This window comes from Diuraphis noxia, unplaced genomic scaffold (assembly GCF_037042655.1).
Source record: "Diuraphis noxia isolate RWA-SAM2 unplaced genomic scaffold, SU_Dnox_SAM2 contig0004, whole genome shotgun sequence".
NCBI classification, from domain to species: Eukaryota; Metazoa; Arthropoda; class Insecta; order Hemiptera; family Aphididae; genus Diuraphis; species Diuraphis noxia.
Genome location: NW_028301714.1, coordinates 18,146,820 through 18,165,911, shown reverse-complemented (window position 1 = coordinate 18,165,911; position 19,092 = coordinate 18,146,820). Strand labels below are relative to the sequence as shown.

At 29.5% G+C, this 19,092-nt stretch overlaps 2 protein-coding genes across 2 annotated transcripts; one reads left to right on the top strand and one right to left on the bottom strand.

Moving 5' to 3' along the window:
- Positions 1 to 1,031: 1,031 nt before the first annotated feature.
- Positions 1,032 to 18,723, bottom strand: c12.2 (von Willebrand factor A domain-containing protein c12.2). Its single transcript, XM_015518884.2, has 22 exons — positions 18,573 to 18,723; positions 17,001 to 17,149; positions 16,713 to 16,793; positions 16,228 to 16,469; positions 15,994 to 16,161; positions 15,761 to 15,925; positions 10,942 to 11,100; positions 5,911 to 6,129; positions 5,579 to 5,794; positions 5,360 to 5,520; positions 5,065 to 5,228; positions 4,888 to 4,994; positions 4,634 to 4,824; positions 4,351 to 4,555; positions 4,130 to 4,278; positions 3,743 to 4,071; positions 3,331 to 3,681; positions 3,074 to 3,273; positions 2,833 to 2,988; positions 2,660 to 2,768; positions 2,047 to 2,602; positions 1,032 to 1,681 (listed from the first exon to the last, which is right to left on the bottom strand). Exons 2-22 carry the CDS (start codon positions 17,140 to 17,142, stop codon positions 1,573 to 1,575), a joined length of 4,179 nt encoding a protein of 1,392 aa, XP_015374370.2. The 5' UTR covers positions 17,143 to 17,149; positions 18,573 to 18,723; the 3' UTR covers positions 1,032 to 1,572.
- Positions 13,475 to 15,329, top strand: LOC149055803 (uncharacterized). Its single transcript, XM_089227859.1, has one exon. The coding sequence runs from the start codon at positions 13,631 to 13,633 to the stop codon at positions 14,222 to 14,224; it is 594 nt and encodes a 197-aa protein (XP_089083985.1). The 5' UTR covers positions 13,475 to 13,630; the 3' UTR covers positions 14,225 to 15,329.
- Positions 18,724 to 19,092: the final 369 nt, after the last annotated feature.

Here is a 19,092-nt window from a genome sequence, read left to right as displayed (position 1 = left end):
GGTAAACGGGCCATTTAGCTTCCAGGGCACCGGGAATTTTCAGTATCCTGGTGGGCCACTCCATCCCTGGGGACTTATGTTAGGCATGTTTATTTTATTATACGATTACCGTATTGGTCCACTATTATATATAGTATTGTCTGTAGTTGTGTTTATCAAATGTGCGTTCGATACCCGTATTTGGCATTCCTAGATTTCAATTTATTAATAGACGTCTTATTGTCAAGCTTGTATTATTGGCGAATATTTTTAAAATTTCGATCGTTAACTTACTATATTATGGAGTACCATATAATATACAATTAGGAATATTAGGATTTAACCGGCGTGGGACAATTATATTACACACCATAAAATTTAAAAATAAAAATCAAGGGGCCAGTCCGGGGCCACTGACATTTCTCTAAGCCCCCCCCCCCCTTGGTGACGTGCCTGAATTAAAACTATTAAATAACTTAGGTAATTGCAATAATTTTATATAAATACATCAAAGATATCCAACAATCGCTATCCGCAATCGCTGTTATTATTATATTGATTTATAATTGTATGAAATGTGGGTTAGCAATGGGGCTACCGCAAAATGCCAATCAGTAGTAGCTCATAAGTCGTAGGCACTATAGGCACGCACTTAGATATCTTAGTAAATTGCGTCCGTACCTACTCGTAAATCGTAGGTATATCGTATATGATATATAAATAATAATAGATTACATATTTTAAGTTCCAGAAATTTAATTAATAATTTGACGTGTAGATGTGACCTGTGACCACATGTGCTTAATTTAATTTAAATGATTATTTTTTTGAATTTCAATTTTCAATGTATTTTTATCAATTTTGTCAGTCAACATTTTTTTCAATAGGTTACATTAACCATTAAAGACTTTTTTATTTCTAAAACGGAGCCACGGAGAAAATGTGCTATTCTGCAGAATTCTGATATCAGATACAAATATAATTAGGTATCTTCAATAGAAATGTGTAGTCTGTTTAGTCTGTTGTAGAAAATCAAGCTCAAAACTAGAAAATAAAATATATAGGTATTTAATGATACAGATAAATAGTAATATATTAAAAATATAAATAGTTAATAAATACAAGTGTGATGAAAAATATATTATAAAACGTTATTGTTGAAAAATTAGTTCTATCACAGCAATTTTTATACGAAATAAATTTATATTATTTGGTAACTACAATTTCTTAATCTTTTAAAACCATAAAATTACAATAACCAATTATTTACAGACACATACAGTGGCGTACCTAGAATTTTTGAATGGAAGAGGGGGGGGGGGCTAAACAAAATAAATAAAAATTTGACATCTTAACAAACTAGTTTCAATAAAGTCTAACAGTAGTTGGTCTAGCTTATACTAGGTCGTTACTAAAGATAATATGTAGTATTTAATGCCATTTTCAGAAATATCATGGTTTGTATTACCTTGTCTTTTATTACATAAAATTTATTCCATAACATTGCTAATGTGGGGGGCTAATGCCCCCTAAGCCCCTCCTCTAGGTATGCCACTGGACACATACAACTTTTATAACAAAACACCAGATGTTTTAAAAAACACTCATAATAGAAGACATGAAAATTTGTTGAATGATTTGTGGGATGTTTTTGAGGTCCATACACACAAAACTTTTACCTGCTGGTAAGCTATTAGTTAACCTGCAATTCATAAAATATAAATTAATACTTTTCATCAATACAACTAATGGCTAATGACTGTTGACAACAATAGTAAATTAAAATAATATTTTAAAATACTTTTAAAACTAATTATTTCAAAATTTACCAATCACATAATACATTTATTTATTCATTAGTTATTAGTTTATAAGCCACGTACACACTTGTAACATTAGCGCGTAACATCCTTTGATGCGACTCAATTTACCGACAACTGGTGGAACAGTGTTACGGCGTTACAGCGTAACAGAAAATGTTACAAGTGTGTATGCGGCTTTAAACATTTTCAGCACAAGGACAATATGACACTCAGTAATGCAGGTTAAATATAGTTGATTACTTACACGTCTGCTTGATCACCTAGTGATCCAATGAAAATTGCAAAAGATTGAATGTCTTCACTCAAATTAAGTGCCGCAGCCAATCTATCAGGTCTTATATTGTAGCGCGATAAGTTAGCATCTGATAATAGTATAATTATAGCTTCGTCGAAATCAATGCGTTCAGCTTCTAAGGTTTTTTGTGCATATATAACAGATTGAAGAGTATTGTCACCAGCCATACAGAATTGAGTATGAGCATGCATCTTTTTAATAACATCTAATCGTTGCTTATTATCAATGGGCGGATTTGATTTATCTACAAACTTAAGGCATTCTGTCTCGCCTGAATGTCCGACAATATCATAACTAATTTTGTCTTCAAAACCACTAAGAGCTTCCATCACCATTATGACAGCTTCAAGTTCACGGTCTAAACGTCCATCATAGTTGTTGAATCTATACATACTGCCAGAAACATCAACAATAAACCGTAAACGTTTTGGTTTTAATTGAGGAGCTCCAATCTGAGGGTCGACATTACCCCGTTTCCGATAAATAGAACGTTCACCAATAACTCCTAATAAATTCATAAATATATTAAAGATTCAAATATAATGCATTTTATTTTTATTACCTTCTATTAATTTACTGTCATCCAGTTCACCAGATGTTTGATGCCTAATCCATTGTCTTTCTTGAGATTTAGCTTGTAATGAATTCAATATCACTCTTAATGCTTGCACCTAAACAACAAATTTATTTATTTTAATAAAATTGATCCTTTGAAAATGAAAAATTTTATTTTACTTGATTTTTAACTGGTAAAGAGTATTCATTGTATACTTTGTCATCATATTCAGTCATCTCTATTTCCTTGAGACGTTCCTTATATGCCTTTTGACCCATTTGTCTTGCTGCTTCTTTGACATGTTCTGGTACTGCATCTTTCTCTGCATCAGAAACCTGTTGGTAAACATGTAAATTATACATATATAATTAAAAAAAAAAAAATACAAAAATTATTAAAAATTATCTCAATGTAACCTACTTGAAAAACTTTATGTTTTGCATCTAGCCTATAAGGACCTCCCTTTCCACCTAGTCCAGCTGTATCCCTGCCACCAGTACCACCAGCCCAAGTGTTTCCACCAACATGAGGTTCGTTTCTTTCATCCACCTTCCCATGTTTTGGGCTAGAAACATCAAGACCACTTTCTTTTTCTACAGTGATTTGAAGATTTTTTTTTTCTGTAACATCATAGTTCATAAAAAATTAGACCCTTAAAAATTGATTGGATTACTTACGAGTTGGACCAGCCCAAGGTGATAGTTTTATTGGTAATTTATGTTTGTTAAGAACATTTGTGATTACTTCTTGCGCTTCTTTGGAATAGCTGTCAAAATCAAATACATTTCTAATGGCATCTAATAATGTATCTTGGGGATACATCTGTAAATGTTTGATTATATTAACTGCTTCTCTAGTTGAATATGGATATGAGACTAAGTTTTGATCGAATAGCAGTCTCAAATCTCCAAAAGCAGCAATTACTTGGTCAATAACTTCTTGAGAAACATCAGGACCATAGCTTTTCAACAGCTGTGTTTCAGATTCACGACTAGGATTGTCAACAATGTGACAACTGAATACATCACCTAGAATAAAACATACATCAATTAGTACATTTATAATTTAAATACCATGATAAATATTTACCAAGTGTGCTAAATAGGTTATTTCCCAAAAATGGGAATCCTGGTCGATTTGCTAAAACTATCATTCGAAAGTCTGGATGAAGTACAATCATACTGTCATCATTTATAATATTAGCATTACTAATAATTTGTCTACCATCAGCAAGTCTCATGTTACCAGTTTCTACAAGATTTTTTAATACACATGTCACATGAGCTGGTGCTTTGTCTGCTTCGTCAATAACTAAAACGTAACCATTCTTAACAGCTTTAACTAATGGTGAATCTTCAATATGCAAAACACCATCAATTACTGTTTGTTGACTAGTCAATGACTGTACAGTAGTATCTCTGGAAAAAAAATATCCTCAATATAAAATTAAAAAAGGATAAATTAATCAATTCATACCTATGGAGTTGAATGTATTCTCTAGGCCTATTTAGCAGTTGTAAAAATCGGTCAACAAGTTTGTTTTTACCAACGCCTTGGTTTCCAACTAACAAGAGATGTTCTCCCAAAACAAAGTCTTGTAGCATAAGTTCTAGTTGTTTCAAATGCTAGAGAAAAAGTTTTTTCTAACTACACATACATATTTTAATCATTACTGTTTTTCAGAATTGTATACTTACTTGAGGTAAATCGTAGAATAAGATATTTGGAACTTTACTAGATGCATTAGTTTTATATCGTGCAACAGTTGTATTACCAATAGTTAAATTGTCATCATCATATTTGTAGTTTATTGAAGAGTCCTGTACATTTTCAAAAATTGGTTGTATACTGCAACTGTATAATGTTTTTTCAAGCATTTTTTTTGTCAGTTGTGGTAAAAATCTATAGGCAAAAGAAAAGGATGTATTAATACATGCATAAATTATTCCAAAATATCAAGTAAAAAAAAAAAAAACATACTGAGATAAACAAGTTTTGTTAACAATACTGTAAAAGTCAGAATCAGGATATTTATCAAGTCTTTTTGAGATTCGTAACAACTGACGTGTAGATAAAGAAGGAGCCAAAGAATTCAAATAAATATCAGTTGATTCTCGAAGTTTTTTTGTAACAGCCACTAGTCTTTTCATCGAGTTTACACTATTTGGATACTTGAAAAAAAATTTTTTCACTTATTACACATGAAATAAATGATTCAAATATCCAAATCTTACAAGATGTTGTACGATTGTCAATTCCTCAATAGCGGATAAAGGTCTAAGTTCATGAAACATGAACATGTTTAATACTTCCGGAGTGATCCATTGTGGAATGGTGCCACCTAACACATACAAAATGGTTTTAATAATATATAAGTGATATGCCAACATTTGCATTAAAACAATTCTAACCAGGTGGTTCTGCAAGTGCCATAATTCTAAAAGCCGGATGTATGCGAATTATATTTGATTTGTTCATAACATCGACTCCTAATTTTTTTACCAGTTTGTCATATCTGTCTGATCTTAACAGTCTAGTGCCATCATGAAGTTGAAGATCTCGGTCTTGAACAAGTCTGAAAAACATATAATATGTTTATTACTATTTACTTTAAATTATAGAATTAAATAATAGGTATGATCAATGAGCCAATGAGCTTCTAAGATAGATTTTTCAAGTAGGTGAAAACGATGTATAAAATGTTACCTGTGTAAAATAGACAAAGTAGACGAATGCAGTCTATGAAGGCCGTCAAGGACGGCTAATTTACCCTCGATGGCGGCAACTACTAACGGACTATACTTCCAAACAGTATCACCGTTTGGTAGTGTGGTTCTTTGTTGAATTAAATCTCTTGCTGTCAAATCCTATTGGAAAGTAAAATAATTTAAAAAAATAAAGAATAAAATTGATTTTGAACCTAACCTGATACAGGGAAACGGTTTCAACGTTGTAGTGAAATGTGGTCGCAAACCTATTCACAATTGCCGTCTTTCCACTGCCTCTTAGTCCAATGATACATATGTCAGCCGCCGAATGACTGAGCGCAAGATCCGACAATATAGCGTTTTGATAACCTGTATCTACGAAATCCGGGAACAGTGTAGCGACGTTTAGGGAAGGAGCGTTTCCGGACGGGACCTAAGTATAGTATAATATTATATAATTAGAACAAGTAATACGGAATGTTATGTCATGCAATACATAGCAGACGATGTAGATATGTGTAATATTGTTGTTTATTCTGTAGCACCTACCGTAAAACGTTTAGAATTGTCTAGAACGACTTCGGCCTCGTTTTGGTTATCCAGTCCTCCAACGGACGCGACATGACGATTGATCGGTTCGTCTCCATTTTCGGGACAGAGAGACGACAATATGCTGTTAACGGATCGTTTACCGTCCGGGTTCATGAAACTTTCGTATGGATAGAGTCGTTTTAGCACACTATTTGGCGACACGGACGGGTTGTTGTACTGAAATATGCAGCTGCAGTTTATATGGAATACACGTAAATCTTAGTGATATAGGTGGCACAAAAATAATATGAGTAGGTATTGATGATATTATGGGTTCGGAACGATGTCTATATTATAAATTGTGGCGTAGAAAACTATCCCTACTTGGCCACGTCAGGTACTATACCGTGTGTTCAATTTTAAAGGTAACAGGAAATATTTCGATCGTGTGACCTTGAATTTGATTCGGGGTTTTTATACTGCATATAGGACTTATAAATACATATTTTTTTAATAAATTCAAATTTTTAATTTTTTTTTATCAGCGCATGCGCAGTAAAATAAAAATTTCTTAAATAGCAACCACTACTTTGGAGACAGGATTTCGATTTCTTTATTTTTTCTGAACAACTTTGATCTTTACAGTTTGTTGATATCTTCAAAATTGCCATTTTTATGACGGTCGGAAGTTTTAAAATAGTTAATTCGTAAATATCGCATTTTTCAACGGTCTATCTTAATTTATAGGTATTTATAGGTATTATTATAACAGTTTATTTTTATTAAAACTACTAAATTATCTACTACTATTATCTTAATTTGTTTTTAATAGTATTAAGATAGACCGTTGAAAAATGCGATATTTACGAATTAACTATTTTAAAACTTCCGACCGTCATAAAAATGGCAATTTTGAAGATATCAACAAACTGTAAAGATCAAAGTTGTTCAGAAAAAATAAAGAAATCGAAATCCGGTCTCCAAAGTAGTGGTTGCTATTTAAGAAATTTTTATTTTACTGCGCATGCGCTGATAAAAAAAAATTAAAAATTTGAATTTATTAAAAAAATATGTATTTATAAGTCCTATATGCAGTATAAAAACCCCGAATCAAATTCAAGGTCACACGATCGAAATATTTCCTGTTACCTTTAAAATTGAACACACGGTATATATATATTCAGGTGTACTATTTTTTTATAGTTATGTTCAGGGGCTTAAGGGCACAACATTTAATTAAAACAGGTGAATTTCTTATATTAGCTACAGTAGCTACACGCATAGTTAAAAATGTATTTTGTGTGACGCGTGTCATAATCTCATAACTCAAAAATATTGCAATTAAAATAAATTTCAATAAAAAGCGGGTAAGTCGTGGATGTCGCTCTGCTGTACAGTAGGTTACTGTAATGGATGGGATTAAATTTGAATGCAATGATAGGTATCATTGTATACGAAAAACGATTCTGAACGGAGATGATTTGTCAGTCTAGGATGTATTATATTTAAATATTATCATATATTCTATTTTGAAACAAATATTTTATTTTTCAATTAAGGCGCATTTTGCATAAGGCATGGTTAATCAATTAGTGTACTTATCATGTAGTTATCATAATTCATAATACCTTATATTATCATAGATATACAATATACATATACCTGGTTTGAGGATAAATCGTTATCATTACGCGATTTCATAAAAATTTAAAACTCAAACGCTCAAAACATTTTTCCTATAATGACGCTTCAAAATTTCTCTACAGCTATTTGAAGCAAAAATTATGGAAAACTTAGTGTTGCATTTTATAACCTTAGATAAAAATACAAACAATATTATGAATTTTGAACTACAAAATAATTTGCAAATATTCATGGTTTTGACGAATTTTTGTCAATATTTGAAATTCAAATGCTAATAAAAATTGAATTTGCATTTCCGGTGGACATGTTTTTTGTGATAAAGATTGAAAAACTTGTAAGGAATCTTATATTAAATTTTTAAATCTTAGTTTAAAAAAGAAAATTTTTTATTAATTTCTAGCTTAAAATAATTTGTGAATTTTTGTGATTTTTATGGATTTTGTCAAAATTCAAACTTTGAATGCTTATAAAAAAAATTGTAATTATAAATTTATTTTATTTTTCAACTGCTATTGTAATAATAAGTTAAGAGCCTTGTGTAAAAATTTTCAAGATTTTCTACCAAAAAATAAATTTTTATCGATTTTAATTTTAAAAAAAACTAATAATGATTGAAAATTGCATATACCTATGAATAGTTCAATTTAAGTCAAATTTTTTTAAAAATGTCATGGTAGATAGAACATAGGTACTTATATAAACATTCGGTGAAAAATTCATGTATCAATGGTCCATCGTTTTAAAGTTACATAAAAAATCAAAATTGATTTTGTCGAAAACTGATAGTATACGTAAAATTTCCTGTTTTTCCGTTAATTTTTAGTTTGTTTATCCCGATTATTTAGAAAAATGTTAAGAATTTTTTACTTTTGATCCCTCAAAGTATCAACTAGATTCACTTTCTGATTTAACAAGGTACTGAAGTTAAAAGTCAAAGCATTTTTACTGCCCCAAAACGTAATGACAAACACAAAAAAAATGGTTTTGACGATTTTTTGTCAATATTTGAACTTCAAATGCTAATAAAAAAAAATTGTGCCAATGTATTCTTATAATTTTTTATTCACTATAAGAATAACTTATGAGGAACTCTTTATTAAATTTTCAAGTATTTTTATAGGGCCAACAAAAATTTATCGACACTTCAAAAAAAAAATGTTCAGACAAATTGAAAATTTCAGTCGTCTATAAATATCTCAAAAAAAGTCAAAATATTTTGAAAATTAAATTATATAAAGAAAATGCTAATCTAAATAACTGATAAAATTTTCAAGTATCTACGACTTATACTTTTTGAATAATAACAAATATTTAAAATCGTTTCAGGATAAATCGTTATCGTTACGCTATTTCGTAAAAATTTAAAATTCAAACGCACTTAAAATTTTTCCTATAATGATACTTCGAGTTTTCTCTATAGCTACTTGAAGGAAAACTTATGGAAAACTTAGTGTTGTATTTTTAATCCGTAGTTATAAACTCAAAAATTTTTATGATTTTTCAACTTCAAAATTACTTGCAAATTTTCGCGTTTTCGACAGATTTCGTAAAATTCTGAACTATAAACGCTTATTAAAAAAAATTGTGACTTACGATTTTTAATTTTTTTTAGCTACAATAAGAACAACTCATAAAGAACCTTGTATTAAATTTTCAAGTATTTTTGGTCGTCCAACATTTTTTTACCGACACATAAAAAAAAAATTCTCAAAAAAATTGAAAATTTCAGTGGTCTATAAATAACTCAAAAAAAGTCAAAATTTTTTGAAAACTGTACATAGATAACACTAACATAAACATTTGGTGAAAATTTCAAGTATTTACAGTGATTAGTTTTGAATTACAACTATATAAAAAAGTCGATTTGGCGAAAACTGATTTTGCGTAAAATTTCCCGTTTTTCTGTCATTTTTTTTTTGTTTTTCTCGATTTTTTTGAAAACTGTTGGAAAATGTTTACTTTTGACCTGTATAATTCACCAAAGATCTTCAATTTTACATCGGAAACCACCCCCAAAGTTTGAAATCGAAGCATTATTATTGATATTTTAAGTACAAAGTAAGAAATGACTAAATAAGCATTTTAAAACTACATTTTTTATTAATTTGGTTCATAACTTGCTTCGAAATTAAAATATAACTAATATAAGTAAAAGCATCCGGAAATCTTAGACAATAAAATTACCTTTACTATTTTTATAATAAGTCAATCTAAATTTTAATTAAAAAAATGGATTATTGTGAATGTAATTTTACTATGCGGTATATTTGTGAGATGGAGACAACACATGCGGGTGAGGCGTCCTCTTAAGTTTTAAGTTGATGTCAGTATACCATTTGTTTTCCTTCCAAATACATGTGTGACATGCCAAAATTATGTCTAGCAAACTCAACTATGTGTTGTTGCTTTTAATATTAAAGTAAATTCTAAACTTTGAATAAAAAAAAAACCTTTAAATTCAAACTTTAAGCTAAGAATCTGTGTAATGTTTTCCCCATGTATTTTTAAAATAATTTTAAATTTTATACAATTTATAAGCATTTTCCATCATCCATAAGTTGTAATAATTTACAAAAAAATTAAAATATCATAAAATAGCTAAAGTAGAGATGCAGATGATAATGTTCTTAACTTTCAGTTTAATTTAAAAGTCGAATTCGATATCTTATTAAAATGATTAGTATAGGGTTGGTTGTTGGTTTTGCTATGTTGCATGTCGGTCTGAGTCTAAACTCCAGAGAAAGAAGAAAACAAATAGTGCGATGGCTGCTGACATCCTTTTAAGGAATAATTTTAGAATAATATGTTAAAGGTGCTTTTGAGCCTGTTGAGGTTTTATATTCCTATATATATACTAATGTATAAAGAAAATAGAAGAGGGACTCAGCGGGTGTTGGATGAAACATTATTCCACAAAAAATTAATACCATCATTTAACTATGGGACTTCGCCTCCCACACACCCTCCCTTCAGCAACAATTACATGAAAACAATATTGAATTTGCCCTAGAAATATATATTTATAAAAAGGAAGAAAACACTTATTCATTAGATAATTATATATTTTTTTAAAACATCAAATTGGTCAATTATAAATAAATTATGCATTAAATTTTCAAGGTTCACAAATGTTGATATAACTATCTTGCATAATAAAACTTTTTATCACTGTACTTTATTAGCAATAAGGAATTTAAAGAATTTTTTTTTGTAGGTTTATAGTAAAATAATTATGGTTATTATATTTTGCATCGGAAAAACTGTCAATTTACTAATTACCTAGAAAATGTTGCGTTCCCAGTGTTTCGCTTCAACATTATAGAAAAGACAGGATAAAAAAAGAATAGGAACTTCCCTAACCCTATACCAACTTAATATTACAAAATTATGTGTTTTTGTACTTACGATTAGTTTGGCGACAACGGGCATATTTTCTATCGGAAAATCGTGCAAGCCTAATTCGCGAGATTCTGGCGATGCAAGAGCGTAGGCGCAGGACAACACTTTTTCCAATTTGTCCTTGGGTACTGTCGGGTATTCGGCAGTCAGGTCGTTTAGCATGTTCTAGACATTAAATTATAATTAAATTATTTCAAATACAAATAAATAATAGAGTCATTAACGATAAATTCATTTCGGGAAACTTTTGAGGTAGGCACTAGACGAGTCCGCATATAATAGTTTTAGTCACGCTATAGGGCATTATACAGAAGTTTGATATAGGTGATATAAAAATAAATCCAAGTGGGTGATTGCAGCGGGGGTTGATTACAATGTTTCGCTTGACGACTTTTTCCACTCTATAGGCAATTGTCATTAGTTTAAAGACCTAGGAGCATGAATTTTTAAAAAAACTTTTTTGTTTTGATTGCTGCGGGTATCATTATAATAGGTAATCGCTGTTCGTAAAGACATAAAACTGTCGATAAAAACATTAAGCCGCAGTAGCACCTTTTAAAAACTTTTTATGAGTTTTCACCTACAACTTAGGAAATTTATTTAATATTGAACTTATTTCAATATTTTTTATAAGTACTATTATATTTATGTATATTAATTTAGAATTAGTACTCTTACTTTATTACAGTTTATACTAAACTAAATAGGTACATCTAAAATATTTTTATACGAATAATTAATTTGTAACATCCCCTCCCCTAAAACTACACAGTAAATAATGTTCGTATGATGCAGCTAAATGTTCATACTTAAAATAAATATCAATACATGTTTTACAAAACAAATGTAATCACTTATAATTCATTATTCACATGATATATTTTTTTATTCATTTAAAATTGTCTAGTGGTAGAATTGGCTTCTTACAAGAATTTTAAAAAAAGCAAAACCTAAATGAAATTTCTAAGATGATCTCTTAAAAATAAAATGTTTATGCACCTATAGATTAAATATATTATGAAAACAAAATACGTTTTAGTCATTTTTCTTTAAATAAAAATATATTATTAACTGTGAAAACTTGAGAAATTTTACTGTTATTTTAATAATAATTATCATTTTCTAATTCAAATTTTCAAAATACCACGAACATATTTGATATTTATACTATTATACTGTTCTAAGGTATGTTGGTTTTGACTTAAAAGCTATAATAACAATATTTTGATAAATGCTACGACAAAAATTTATTCAAACTAAAGTATTAGTTTTAAGTAATAGGAATATGAACAATGTTGAATTCAAATTTAACACATTTATACTTTATAGTGACCTATTCAATGACGAGGTATAATCAAAGTATATAATATACTAGCTACTAGCTGTATAAAGTTGAGCGACTTCGTGGTTTTATATTTTAAATTATAAACGTAATAAAAAATACGAGTATTCGTGAACTAGTGAATATTAATTGTCTTGTGAATTATCTGATTTAATTTAAAGTTTAAAAAGTAATTATATTTTAATTTTTAATTAAAGCGTTTTTCATTGTCTAAATTGTTATTATAATGTATAGGTACATTTTATTGCTGCACGCCAATTTAAAAAAACGAATTTGAAGTTTCGGTTTAAATTGTGATTATGATTTACACATCTTATTGGAGTAAGTCAATTTGTACCAATTTGATGTTTCGAACATAATAAGTTGTATGACCAATCCAAATCCGAATTCCTAATCCGATTATCATCAATAAACATTTAAAATACATTATTAATACCCCAACTTTTATATTATAGATATGAGTTTTATCTCTCGTCATAAACACGTAAACAAAATAATTAAAATAAATGATGAGTTTTTACAAAAAAATTTCGTCAAATTGAGAAAACGTAGCTAATTTTACTGATTAGTGTAAAAATATTTAATAATTGAGGATTCACATGGCATTTCATACACACAAGACACAACACATAGTTCGCGCGCACATAGTATGATATATAATTAAATAAATATTCCATTCAACAGTAAACAATAATTGCGAGCGATTAAAAAAAAAAAAACCCCTAAAATAATGCGGTATACAATTCACTGTGTGCTGTCTTTTATTATTCGTTCTACGACTGCGTTGTTTGTGTTTATCGTCACGGAAATTTCTATTTTTTTTTTTATTCATACCTCAATAAACGTTACCACGGAGGTAACTATATATAATCTACGTTTATTCGTTTTTGAAAACCGTATAATAATGACACTGTCACATTAAAAAAAGAAGCTATGCACAGTTATAATATATATTTATATATACACCACCACGCTGCACGCCGGCAAATATATATTTATATATACACCACCAAGCTGCACGCCGGCGACGACGGTAACCGCGCGATACGCGTTTCGAGGAAAAATAAAACGCCGGACGACTTATCCGCGGGCGTCTCTCTACGATGGGGTGCATGGGTGGGGAGCACGATGGCGTGTGCATGTCTAAAAGTCGTTGGTTTCGCGACGAGGGGGTCGTCATTTACGACACACACAAGCGCACAAGAAACGTTTACACAAATGTGTACGGCGATTTTGAATTCGGAATAATAATAATAATATAACTTATAAGTGCAGGTTCAGACGGTTCAGTCGGCATCCTGGGCGTGTACGACTCGGAGCGCTCTCGGAATTCTCGACTCTACGAATGCGATTATGAAGACAGCCGACACGAACCCGTACGAGTTTTTCCGCTGGAAATCGTCGTGCGGACGGCTTGTGGTTCGGACCACGTGGGTGAGTGGCGTCCGGCATGTCTTGTTGTCCGACGACGACAAATCGTCCGAAAAAGAAAAACGATCGCAGCTCCGGCGGCGGACGGCACACTTGGACCGTGGGACTCAGAGCTCGCGAATAGTCGACGACCACGTCGATGAGGACAGTGAACACAATTGCAACGATGATGACAATAATTACGTGGAACGCGTGTTACAGTGGCTGCAGAAGCCGTCGGTGGAACTTGATGCCCGCCGGAAACCCATGTCGGCGCCGGGCAGCGATGCTCGCGGCTGCAGGCGTCCGGCGCTTGTCAAGACCTGTTCGATCCCAGAACGCCATAATCCTAGGTCCGAACATCGGCAGGCAATCGTTATCCACGACGACAGGCCGATTACGACGACAACGAGATCCGGCGTAAAATATCGGCACAAAACCGAATTGCACGTCCACATGCCATCCGTGCTGCAGGGTGGTGGTCCAGCAATTACCGACGACTACGGTAAAATCGCCAACGACTACGAATGTTATTAGCGAGTCCGGTTTTTCGGAGTGTAATAATTAAGTACACGAAATGTTCAAAAATTATTCGTCTCGACTCAGTGCCGTAGACAGGAGGAACCCTCCCAGTATTTTTTTTTTCATAAATACTTAGATAACATTATGCTTTATTATTTTAATAAAAGGTTTACATCAATTTCAGACACTTTAACTTCCCTGTTATACCCGATAATTACTTTCTAAACTTCTAATGTATTTAATAATACCAGTGTTTTAATCGAGAAAAATTGGAATGGGGATGCAAAAGTGTAAAAAAAATGTGTATATTAGGTACCAGAATGTTTAAATGTCTTATTAATTATGATATTTAACTAGAAAGGGTATGTATATAAATTTATAAAAAAAGGACTATGTTCTCTGTCTCAATTAAAGCACTGAGTAATCCCAGTATTTGATGAAATTAAACTGGTTGGTTATAAATTATTCGAATACAATTAACATTTAAAATTACTTAAATAACCCTGTGAAAAGGAGAATTTGTTTTGAGCAAGTGAAATAGAAGAAGGCAAGCCAAAATAAATGCCTCGCTATAGTACTATGGTTTTGTACATGTCAAACTATATGATTCGTGCCTATGCAATTTAATATAGTATTAGGTAGTTTTGTAATATTGGTATGATAAGTTAGCAAGACATTTGTTAAAATAAAAAAGTCATAATACATAACGAGAAGATAACAATTTATTATAGTTTGTTAATAACTTTAATGTTGCATAGGAAATCGGTAATATTTAAACTAAAATTAACAAAATACAATACTAATTTTTAGGAACACCTACCAAAAAAAAAAAAAATATATATATATATAAATATATATCAAATTGTATAATGTATGATCCTGTTAAATTAAATATTGTGCAATATTTGTGATTAATGTTTTAATGTAATTTAGAACCTACACTTTAAGACATATTTTTATGATGTTGGGTTGGAAGAACAAAATGCTAAGAAAATTTGAATAGTGAAATAATATTTTATGATAAACAAACAAATTAATATATTTATTAATTAATAGTTGTATAAACAAACAGCTTGTAAGCTTGTTTTCTATTTATTATGATTTATTTATTTTTTATGTACCTATGACTGTATAAGAAGTTATTATTTTATTATTAATTAAAATAATCTTGAAATGTTATAATCTTTGCAGTTTTAAAGAATGTTATTAGGTTTGAATAATTACATATTTTATTTCTGTTGAACCATACAATTTTTTATAGTTTAATGAGATATATTATTGTAAATAAAGTTAAGAAAAAATTTAACATAAATGTCAAAATTTCAAAATATTATGTACAAATTTATAAATGTCAAAGTTATGTTTTTTTTTTATAGAAATAAAATTATTAAAATATTCTGCTTCAAAGTAGAATACACCATTTCAGAGCGTATTTTTCCTCTACCGACAGGTATTAATTATGCCGCTATGTGGGAGATGTGCACTACCAGACAGAATCAGGTTGTTGCCTGTTGTATTCTGCCTTGAAACAGAGTTTAAATCTAATCTTACCGTATAAGATGGAGTCATGATATGTCTAGCTTGAAATCGTGAACGTAAAGGAGGATCTAGAGGAATGCCATTATATGTAGGAACTGGCAAACCAAGTGCAATAACAAAGAAATCTTCACTAACACGAACCAGATTCCATTTCATCATGTGCTCTAAACCATGCTCCTAAAATATGTACACACATATTAATAAATCTCAATATTCATATAATAAAAGTAATCAATAATTTTTACCTGTAACAATTTATCATATGTTTTGGGTGCTACTAAAAATCTACCATCTTCTAAATGAATCTCTCGGTTTTCGAGTAAGTTGTTTAGAATTGGTAAAACATTGCGTTCCGCTTTTTCAATCCCATCAAGAATTAATACATGTCCTTTAATTGCAGCTTTAACAGCACTCTATAAAATTAATTCTATAGTTTAAATATGACAAAACTAATATTAATAGATTAAAATAAAATTTACTTGGTTGATATATTTTGCAGTGCCTCCAACTATTTCTCTGCGTTGTTTCAAATCAGCTTCAGTAGTATCTTGAGACAATGAAACAAACTCAACAGATTTATTGGTAAGCTCTAAATAAGCTAAAGCTAAACGCCGTCTAAGAGGCCCAGGTTTTCCTATTAAAAACATGTCTTGACCAAGAATATCTTTTTGAAGCATCCATCGTAAGTGGGACATAGCTTCCTGGTTGCAGGCCATGTTTACTGTGAACAAAATATAATACTGTTCTGAATAATGAATTGAGTATACACTTTTTAAAATAAAAATATTTAATCTATAGTTTCCAAAAAATATAATAATTTAAAGCTGAGAAATGAACAAGTGAACATTTAAATAAAACAAATATTAAATAAATGTACAGGAAATGTAAAGAAAGTGTGCATACAAACTATGAGACATAATAATATATTTAAGATAAATAATAAAAAAAATTTATAATTACTTACAATAGTCAACAGGAACAAGTTCAGGAGTTTTTGATGCCTTAGTAAGTTTTCTCACATCACCAATAGTAATTTTTAAAATACCTAGAAAATATTACTTATTTGCATAAATTGACTATTCAAAAGCAACAAAACAGAAATTTTTAAAACTTTTAACGTTTAATAAATTTTGTTTATAACATAATAATATTAATAATAATAATATATAATTTTACTTATGAGAAACTTATGGCAATCACTTAAACAAAAATAGTGATTTATTATTTATTCATCATAAAATTAAATAGTTACCTTCATCATTATTTAAATTAGTTCCTTCACCAGTTCTTTTTCGGTCTGAAGACATAGCTTTAATTTGGGTTTGCTTATAATGAATGAAAAACTGTCTATAACCCACTCTATATTTCCATACATTTGCTAATATCATAGACATTTAATACCTAAAATTAAAAATATAGATCAACACAAGAATAGACTAACATCAAATAATTTAAAAAATAATAGTAAAAGATTATTTATGTCAGCTTTATCAAAATATTAATTATATATTTGTCAGTTAACCTTTGTATGTTTGAATCTTAGACCTGTTGCTATACCTATATAGAATACAATAAGTAACAACTATAATGCTGACATAACCTCCTATAACCATAATTTAATCAAATTTTTTACATTTTAATTAATGCTTTGATTTAATAAATAATTGGTAATATTATGTTGCTTTTATATTAATTTTCTCTCCTACCTATTTACTATATATCAACTGTTTATTACAGTGGTCAGCAACCAGAGGCCTGTGCGTTATTGTATGCTTAAAAGTTTTAAACAGTTATATTTTTCATAGTAAATAATTTAAGATCTAAATTTTTATTTTTGTCAGGCCCACAAACTCTTTAATTATGTGAATGTCGACTGGGAATCCAAAAAGGTTACCAACTACTCATGTATGAAAATAATATTAATTTCAAGGAATTCAAAAAATATTTTATTTAAATATTACTACCAGGCCCGGATTGAAGCAGTGAGTTACTGAATAAATCTTAGTGGGCAGTTAAAAAATAAGGCTGATCATAAATGTCTGGGCAATTATTTTAAAATACAAATCTAAATACATTTATATACTTCAGTGTGCTGCGTAAAATCTAGGTCAATTTAGAACTGTGTATTTGAAAATTGGCCTTTTAGGACCGGTTAAAACCTAACATTCAGTGGGCCAATACTTTGTCTATTCAACGTTGATTACTACTAATAAATTAGACATTATAATTAGTTTTGGATACTATAAATTAAAATACCAATACAACGTATTTAGTTAAATAAATTGTAGTTTGGTATATAAGTTGTGACTTTAAGCTTAGGACAGTCGTGTATTTTTACTTTTTTTTCTTTCTAAATGCCTTGGGGCTTAATTATTTAAATGACCTAAAGGTATATTTATTTTTATATTTTTTATTATTTTATTCATAAATGTTATAACCCAAATATATGCTTTGGATTCATCTATTATTATTTAAAGAATTAATAACCAGAATGTGTGAAAAATGTTATTTGACTAGTATGATAGATAGTAGATACCTAAAGATATTATTATACATAGGTACTATAATTATTTATTATGCAGATTAATGTAACATCCAAAACTGATGATTTAGATAATATATTAAGTTTAAAGAGATTAATATACATTAATATACATTTTCAAAAATAATACTGAACAAGATATGAAAAGACTATTGGTTATTCTTTATTATTAACAGAAAAATTCTAGTAATAATATTGCATAAAATTAAGTATACGAAAGTAAATACACAACAATTAAGAATAAATGATGGAATATCTAAAATTAAAATTAATTTATATTACCGTTGGAACACAGATCTTATCAGTATCAATTGTAATTATAATGGTTTTTAATAAAAATTAGGTACAATTCGTATTCAATTTAAAGGAACATAAAAAAATTTAATTTAAAAAATATATATATATTATATTATTATTATTATTTTAATATTAATTAATTGATATAAAATAATCTTAATGTATTTGTAATAATTTTTAAAGCAATAATCATTAATTATTAACTTTTTTGAAATACTTTTCACCAATTGAGATTTGTGGACCGAGTACTGACGTAATAGCGTAATACCTAATGTCAATGTAATAACTAATAATCAAGAATTCAAGACTAGCCACTAGGTATATAATTTCAATTTTCAACTTTCAACTTTCAAGGTGTTTTATTCAATGTTATCATTTTATCAACACGTGTAGTGATAATAATATATAGATTAATTCCACGGACTATGATTATAATCATGTAATAAAAACACAAAAGAATAATTTCAAATAAGTTTTTCTCCCATGGACAGATTGATATCCCACT